The 8,804-nt window shown below is 34.4% G+C and overlaps 1 protein-coding gene across 1 annotated transcript; it reads right to left on the reverse strand.

Moving 5' to 3' along the window:
• LOC107629180 lies at positions 3,295-6,350 on the reverse strand (the record flags this gene model as incomplete). The annotated part of the gene is given in 5 exon segments (XM_016331897.2): positions 3,295-3,883; positions 5,054-5,314; positions 5,483-5,700; positions 5,982-6,218; positions 6,317-6,350. Coding segments are annotated over 5 exon segments (1,026 nt in total), but the record flags the coding sequence as incomplete, so codon positions are not given.

The following is an 8,804-nucleotide window of genomic DNA, read 5'->3' on the forward strand; positions in this document are numbered from 1 at the left end:
GTATATAAATTTTTTTTTTAACTTTTATAAATTTTTCCGTTTTGAGCACGGTTCATACACTAGTTAGTTCAAAAATTACAACAGAAGTTAATATCACGTTGTAAGCAAGTATATATATTGTATAAGCCAAATATTAAAAACATGGGTAACACTACGGTACAGAGCTAATATACAGATTTTTTTTTTGGTATACTAATTTTGAGACACGTGTTTCTGTTATTTTTTTTATAACAATCAAAGCTGCTAACCCATAACTTGTTAAAAGGTTGGTTTGGCTTGGCTTGGCTGATCAGTTATATAAGGATTTTATATTTTAAATTATGTAACATTCTATCTGTGAGTGTCTTATTACTTTCTTTGAGCGATTAGATTCAGGATCCAAACATTAAATAAATTATAAAATCTTAAATAGTCATGGTCATATCATATATTATCTAGAATAATAATAATAATAATAATAATAATAATAATAATTGTCTTTAACAAAAGTAATTTGTTTTACAGGTATACTGCACATACAAGCTTTTTTTGCTTATAAATCTTACAAGTTGGCACAAATCCAACAAAACACACGCGCATTAAATTCCCACATTTAAGAATAAATACACGCACGTTACTTAATCACTTCCTGTTTTCAAAGCGCGCTACTCACCATTATGAACGACTCTTCTTCTTCTTCTTCCTCGATGAAAACCACAACTGTCATTTTTCTTCGCGTTTCTCCTCCTCCTCCTCTTCTTCCTTCTTCTTCTCCTCATTCTTTGTGTTTCTCCTCCTTTTTCTTCGCGTGTTTCATCTTCATCGTCGTGTTTCTCCTCCTTCTTCTTTTGATTTTGTAACATTATGTATTTTTTTCTTCTTTGTTTGATTTTTTCCTCCCAAAAGAATTATGAGAATATGAAATAAGAAGAAGAAGAAGAAGAAGAAGAAGAAGAAGAAGAAGAAGAAGAAGCAACAGAAGATGAGGAGGAGGAAGAGGAAGAGGTCTGAATTATGCAGAACTCATCAGAATAAAAATACACCCAAATATCTTCGTTTTACACCCAAATATCTTTGTATTACACCCAAATATATTCGTTTTATACCCATTTTTTACCGCAGCAATGGCAAGAAGAGCTCTAACAGATGTGAGACGAGCAACAGGAGCAAAAGTCTCTTCATAGTCAATACCATACTCTTGCGTACAACCTTGAGCAACCAAGCGTGCCTTATAACGGTCAATAGAGCTATCAGAGCGAGTCTTGATCTTGTATACCCATCTACTGCCCACAACTTCCTGATTAGAAGGAGGATCAACCAAATTCAAAGTGTGTGCTTTTTCAAGTGCCTATATTTCTTCCTGCATTGCTTGTTGCCAATTTGGATTTGTGGAGGCTTCTCTAAACGACTTAGGTTCATGTTGATGAAGAATAGTAGAAAAGCAATAATGAACAAGAATATAAGGAGGTGGATTCCTTACCCTAGAAGAACGAGTGGGAGGAGGAGGCATGACGGTAGGAGCGGGATCGCCATCCGGTCTGGAATCATCGGGAGATGGAGAAGGCGGAAGAGTAGGAGGCTGTAGAGGATGACCCAAGATAGAACCTGTAGAATCATCACTAGGAAAAAGGTCAACATTGGGGTTAGTAAAGAAATGTGACTGAGTGGGAGGAATATACTCAAAGGAGAAAAAACGAGAAAATATGTGATGCTCCAAGAAGACAACATGACGAGATAAAAATCAAATTCGTCCCCAACGTTATTTTGGATTTAAAATCATCCTTAACATTATTTTTGGTATTAAAATCGTCAATTTTAATAAAAATTTTAATTTTATTATTAAATTAATCCTAATAAAAAATATAAATTAAAAAAAAAGGAAAGAACGCCGGGGGGAGGAAGAGGGGAAGGGAAGATGAGGGGGTGTTCATCACCCCTTTTTCTCATTGACATCTTCAGAAGAGAGAGAAAGAGAAGCAAAGACTTAAAGAGAAGGAAGCCTCGCCGTGCTTGGCCGTCGCGATCGCGACTCACTGTTGCCCTTGCAGCACCGCGATTCACCGTCGCCCTTGTAGCGCCGCGATTCACCGTCGCCCTTGCAGTATTGTGACTCCCCCTCGCCATCATCGTGACTCCCCCTCACAGCAATGCACCTGACCCTCACCTTCCTCGTATTCCTCGTCATCCTCGGGGAGGTGATGGTGCTGGTGGTGGTGTTGCTGCTACTGACCTCGTTGCCACTTCATGTCCTTGCCGTTGTACCTCGCCAATTCTACTTTTGTTTCTGCTTTTGCTTTCGATTCGACTTCTGCTTTTGTTTTGGCTTTGGCTTCTGCTTCTGATTCTGCTTCTACTTCTGCTTCTGTTATTTTTCTGATTTTCTTTTTATTGTATGTTGAATTTGATGTTGTTGTTTTTGAATTTGGATAATGTGTTATTGTTGGCATTGAATATTGTGTTCTTGAATCTGATTATTGGTATTTGGTGGGAGTAAGGAAGATGGTGGTTGTGATAAAAAGGTAGTGGTGGTGGAGGTTATTTTTGTCTGTAAAAAGTCAAAAGGACTATTTTAATATAAAAAATAATGTTAGGACGATTTTAAATCCAAAATAACGTTGGAGACGAATTTAATTTTGACCCTAAATCTTAGGAACCAAAACAGTATTTATCCCTATAAAATACATATTAAAAATAAAACAGCACAAGTATTAATTGTTACTATCATTTATTTGAGTTTGCATAATGTACGGATTTTATTCTAATTTTTTATAATGTCAAAGATATAAATAATACAATTTTTGTAAATTGAGAATTAAATCAATACAATTTATAAATTTTAAGGATCACTTTAAGATGTAATTTGTTGTTGTTATTAATAGTAATGTTGATTATTGTTCACCAAATCTATGTATTCCATTTCAAATATACTCGTGCATTTCCATTGTTTATTTTGTTTTCTACTTAGTTTGGTTGTTACTTATTTTTCACATTTTCTTCCAATTAGTTTTAATGCCGTATTCTTTAATATTAATGAGAACATTGTTTATATTTTGTTTATATCAAAAAGCCCTTTGTCAAGCCCATTAAGTCTCACCCAATCTTTTGTACAGTTGCAGCTCCATCACATTACAAGCCAGCCACCCTTCATCCCTAAAACAACCTTAGCTCAGTTGCTCTCTCACAAGAAAAATAGTGCCATGTGTCACTTATCTATTAAAGAAACGAGAATCTCTTTATCTCTGTACCAAAATAAGCTCTGTACGCTATAATTTTCCTAAAAACATACATACTATTCGCTGCACAATTTCAATCATCTCTTCATCCAGGGTAAAAAAGGGCATCACATCAGTTTTTCAGCAACACAAATTTGGAGTGAATTCCAATATTCGTGCCATATCTGAGTACTACAACCAAAAGCAAGTTTCAAATGTTGATTTTTATTTTCTTTCCTATAAATGCTCCATTAGAGATGAAGCAAAAACTATATGGTATGTACATCATAGAATGATAAAATTGTGATGTTCTGCCAGGAGGGAAAACAAAAAAAAAGGAAAATAGGGGGAAAAAAAAGAGCATTTTTATCCTATTATGTCCTATGTGTACTTGTTCTAGCTAGTTTGTGGCATTATCAAAGTTCACCATGGTTTGCTACTACTTCTTCTGGCTGTTGTTCAACATTTTTTTCATCTAGGGTGGTAGTTTCATTTTCATCTTGTTCTGAGGAAATAGTGAGTGGACCTTGTGGGGTTCCAAAAAGTGTTGTAAATATCTGTCTATGGCATTCATCACAAAAGTAGATATATGTGAAATGTCCTTCATATGGTAGCTTATGCACTGCAGCTCCAGGTAGTATTCGGTGCACGAAATCAGTCATTGATGGAGGAACCACTTTATCATCCATTCCCTGCAAACAATGCACAAGGATGAGTTGTATACTTTCATTTGAAACAAATATCATCAACAAACCAATTTAAACATTACATGAATCAAACAATGTCGTACTTCACCTGGGTTCATCCGGATACATTCATTAAAGGATGTACTAAGATGTAAATGAAGAAAGTAGTGTTTTACATTACTCAAACAAAGTTCTAATATCTTCATCCAAACAAAAATAACCTCTAAGCAAATGTAGTGTCCTTTTTCTTCTTCTTTCTTCTTTTTTCCCCCATATACTTGAAGAAACAGCTACCAAAAAACATAATCTGACATATTATCTATCTAGCAAAACTCAACATCTTGCAGAAACAACGGGTACAGCAAGGCAACAGTTGAAATGAGACACAATAGTATATATTTGTGTCAGTAGCATAAATTGTTGATTGAAGGAAAAAAAACTTTCATCAAAGTTTTCAATGTATGCAACCATTAAACATTTTCCATCCAATACATGCCATTTAGTGTACATTAAAGTAGTATGCTCTCGGTGGTTAGAAACTTAGAAAAGAGCAAATGTTAATGAATGTGAAGACGATAATTGATAGAGGTGTGCACATGACAAAAATATGGAAGGAAAAGCAAAATGGGATATTCTTACGTATAGTGATCTGCTTTGATAACAATAAATGAGGATAGTTTGCCTAAAATGGTTTGGGCATTTATGACCCACTAACACATTATTGACAAGAAGAATGCTTATGAAAACTAAAACCCAAAAAGCATGAATCGAAGTTAAGAATAATTATGCTAAAGTGATGATTATACTCCAAAATTGTCCACCATACTTGGATCCACTTCAGATACTGTATGCCTCCATTGGTATCACAACTTTAATGTTTCAAATTATTGGCCAGAAATTGTCCTAATTGGTTTTCAATTGTTTAAAAATTAAAACGGACTAAATCACATTTTAAACCATTCAAAACATTTAAAGCTTCTTGAGATAAAAATGTATTGCTTATTTGTAATACAAACAACATCATATCGTCCCAATATTTCACCATTGCTCATAAGGCTTTGGGAAAAGAAGTCCTTAGAAGAATGCTTGCAGAAGATTTTTATCAAATAAGAGTGAATGCTTTAGTAAATGAAGCTTGTATAGAGGGTGTAGTACTCTAAACATTGATGCACTCACTTGCCATATATGTATTGGGCCAAGAAAACCCGTGTATTCCTCCTGAACTTCAATGAACATTGACTTCAGCCAAATGAGCAAATCAGCACTTCCGCTCCGTTTTTTCTTCTGCAACTTGAGGTCCAACAGGCTGAAACCCCAGTTTGAGACCTGCAGAGCAGCTTCCTCCAAAAAGGGTTTTGCATTTCCTTGCCTGATTGATTCTTCCACATCCCTTTGCCAGAATTCCTCATAGATTGGATCTTCCATCAGTGCTTTATCCTGCAAGGAACCTTTCGTGAGGGGATATGCTTAATCCAAGTTACCGGAATGCAAGTGAAAGACAAACATAACATGGACATCACATGGAAGTGTAGATCTCTTGATATGGATACCAAACACATTTGTGTTGACCACAAGATAGAAATGGATGAGCAAAGCTTTTCTTACCCTCTTTCCCAGAGACAATGACAGCCACTTATCAATCTGACCATGCTTTCCTGACAAGAAGCTTCGCCGATAGAAGAAAGCGAGAAACCTAGGACACCTCCGAGCTAAAAAATACATGAATTTTCTTTTTCTTGTCCATTTGTCCCAGGCTCTTCGTCTCTCTTCCCTTGTCATGAGACGATCATATGGGTTTACCATGGGAGCAAACATGGCCGCACCTGAGATTTACTTAGATTTATTCCAAAATGCATGCCAAAATATACCATGTTTAAAAAGATGCAAGAACTATGTAGACCCATATCTCTGAGCTTTATCTCAACTTTAAACTAGTTATTCAGAACACCTTAATAAGCCTAAAATGTGACAATAACATAAATAAACAATAATAATTGTTTTGAAAAGTGAATAAGCAAGACACCGGCTATAAAAGCTCCGAGTTTTATCATGTTGAGTATATCCAAAGTTGCATGGAAACAAAAAGAAAAAGAACTATTGATACCTGCTAGTCTATCAGGAATGTATCTAAGTGCAGCCCAAGCATGCATACTTCCACTTGAGTAGCCAACAACCCAAAACTTTTTAAGGCCGAGCGAGTCTGCTAGAAATAACATATCTGCCGCTGAAGTTTCAAGATTTCGATTGGGATGTGGATCACTCTCCCCAAACCCAGGGAGATCATATGTCAGCAAGCAAATGCCGAACTCTTCAAGCAGTGAACCCTTAACTCCAGGAATTCCTAATTTTGAATTTGAAGATGGTTTCAACAGTCTATAATAGGATACCAAAAAAAATATTACAAAAACAACAGAACAAGAATTTAACACTTCAAACAACCTGCAAGCCGAGAGGAAAGAAAAGTATGAGGAGCNAGCACTATGCGAGCAGCACTAGGAGGATGCAGAAATACTTCCTTGACTTCCTTTGTCGAAGGGGATGATGGATCATGCTCTAAATTTAAATATATAGCTGCAAACATATCAACCAATCATGACATCTACCTATAGCTAGAATGTAACATCAAAGCACAACTTTTCCAATCCTGATTTCACCAACACATGTAGAACTTTATGAGTTTCTATTATTACTTGAAGAATGCATTACAAACCTTAGGCTGGAAACACAGGACAAAGAAGCTCATTTGGTTGTGGAGATAGAGATAGAGACAAAATAATTTCCATTTATAAGATAAATAATTCATGTATTTTCCGTATAAATGTCCTATACTTCTATATTTCAATATCAGCGATAATATCCAAACGCAGCCTTAAGGTATATATGACTAGGGGTAAACATGCAGCAGAAATTATCATCAATGAATTTAATGTGTAACACTGATCCATGAAAACTTCCATTCCATTTTTACCCCCTCAGTCTAAACATACCATAATACAAGAGAGTAAAATAAGAACTTAAATATAAGATTCAATTATATATATATATCATCCCCAATAACAGCAAAATGTAAGTAAGCCTAGTGTGGTATCAGCTAAATACTGAGTGTTCTATCAATCCAACCAAACTATATAAAATAAATCTATGAACTCAAAATCAGATTTATCCATATGGTGGCTCTAATAATAATAATAATAATAATAATAATAATAAAAAAAGGACATAAATAGAAAATTAGAGTGATTGAAGTAGATTCAAGTCTCACCTGTAAAGGCAAGTAAGGAAACAAAGAAAATAACGGACCAAGCATGAAGTGGATCCTTATCTTCAGGTAAATACTCATTGAAGAAGCTCAATTTTCCACACACCTTGGAACAAGTTCCACCAACTCTTTTCCCAAAGTATGAATCCCTACCGAAATTCTTGACCAGGTAAGATTCTTCGTTGACGAGGCTTTGTTTCACAATGTCCCTGCAACCTTTGCCGAGCTCCACCGTCATTTCCGCCACACCTTTCATGAACTCCGTCACACCCTCCTTCACTCTCACCCATTCACCATCACCGCCACCGCCACCGCCAACAACAAATCCCGATGAGTTGTTGTTTCTGTTCATCTTTCTCTCTCTTCAGAGGGTCCACATTTTCTTAAGAAGAAGAACAACAACAATGAAGCGAAAAAAAAGGAAGGGGGAAAATGAGTATTTATTGAATTATTTAATTAATTAAATGATTTATTTGAGGTTGAATTTGAGAGTGAGTGAGTGAGCGAGTGAGTGAGTGGCGGTGAAGGAGGAATTTGGAGAGGCTTAAATGTTGACAAAAGAAAAAGACTCAAAAGGCAAAAGGAAAAAGGTGGTGGGTGAGAGCAAAAAATTGCAGTGCCTTTTTTAATGGTTATGGTTATAAGGAAGGAACATTTGGGACTTGGGAGCAAAACAAACAACCAAGTCTGTACCCTTTGCTCTTAAACGGTTACATGCCCATTCCCCTCTTTATATTCTACCTACATATAGTACTCATACATATTCATTTTATCTTTGAAATTGGTGAATAACTAAAGAGTAAAGGAAGAATTAGATTTTCGAAGATGTTAACTTTTTTTTTTTAACAAAAATATGAGACTCGAACTCTTAATTGACTAATTGAATATGGAGAGACTATGTCATTTGAGTTATAACTCATTAACTCGAAGATGTTAACTTTTGATTAATTAATTAGATCTTTTAACATATCAGATATTAAATATGTATATAATTTTTTTAACATATCCGATGGAATTGTTCATATATTTTACTATTTATAGTAGTGCATATTTTGTTACTCTTACATGAGCATGAAAACGATATAGTTTTGTACAGTGAAATTTTTATTATCTTTTGAGTTTTCATATATCATTTATCAACTTTTTTTATTTATCACAAATCCTATCAAAACAAGTAAAATTTCGTTCTAAAAATTATTATCTATATGACTATCTTTTATAGATAGACACATCAAAATAATTAACAGTACATATAAATATCACCATTAAATTTTAGTTGATAAAAAAGGATTTCATGTGTCTACCATTTGCTCTCCTAAACAACCAAATTAATACCTTTTTTTTTTAAAAAAAAATTAATTAGTTTGAAGTCAAAATCTTCATAGACCTCATGGTCACTTTGCTCATAACAAACTATTATTGAAGTGCACTTGTTTTCATATTTACATAATAATTAAGCATAACTGTTAGATGATAATTTGGTTTTCATGATATTTTTTGGATATGTCGATGATTAAACGGTCATGGATTGAATTTTTATTTAAAATTTTATCGTAATACATAAGGTAATATTTAAATTTTTTATATTTATTTAAACAAATTAGTAAACTATTTATTAAACCAACCTAAGTTGATTTTGTTATTTTGCTATATAATATTTTTTTTTTG

The sequence above is a fragment of the Arachis ipaensis genome, chromosome B03 (genome assembly GCF_000816755.2).
Source record: "Arachis ipaensis cultivar K30076 chromosome B03, Araip1.1, whole genome shotgun sequence".
NCBI lineage: Eukaryota > Viridiplantae > Streptophyta > Magnoliopsida > Fabales > Fabaceae > Arachis > Arachis ipaensis.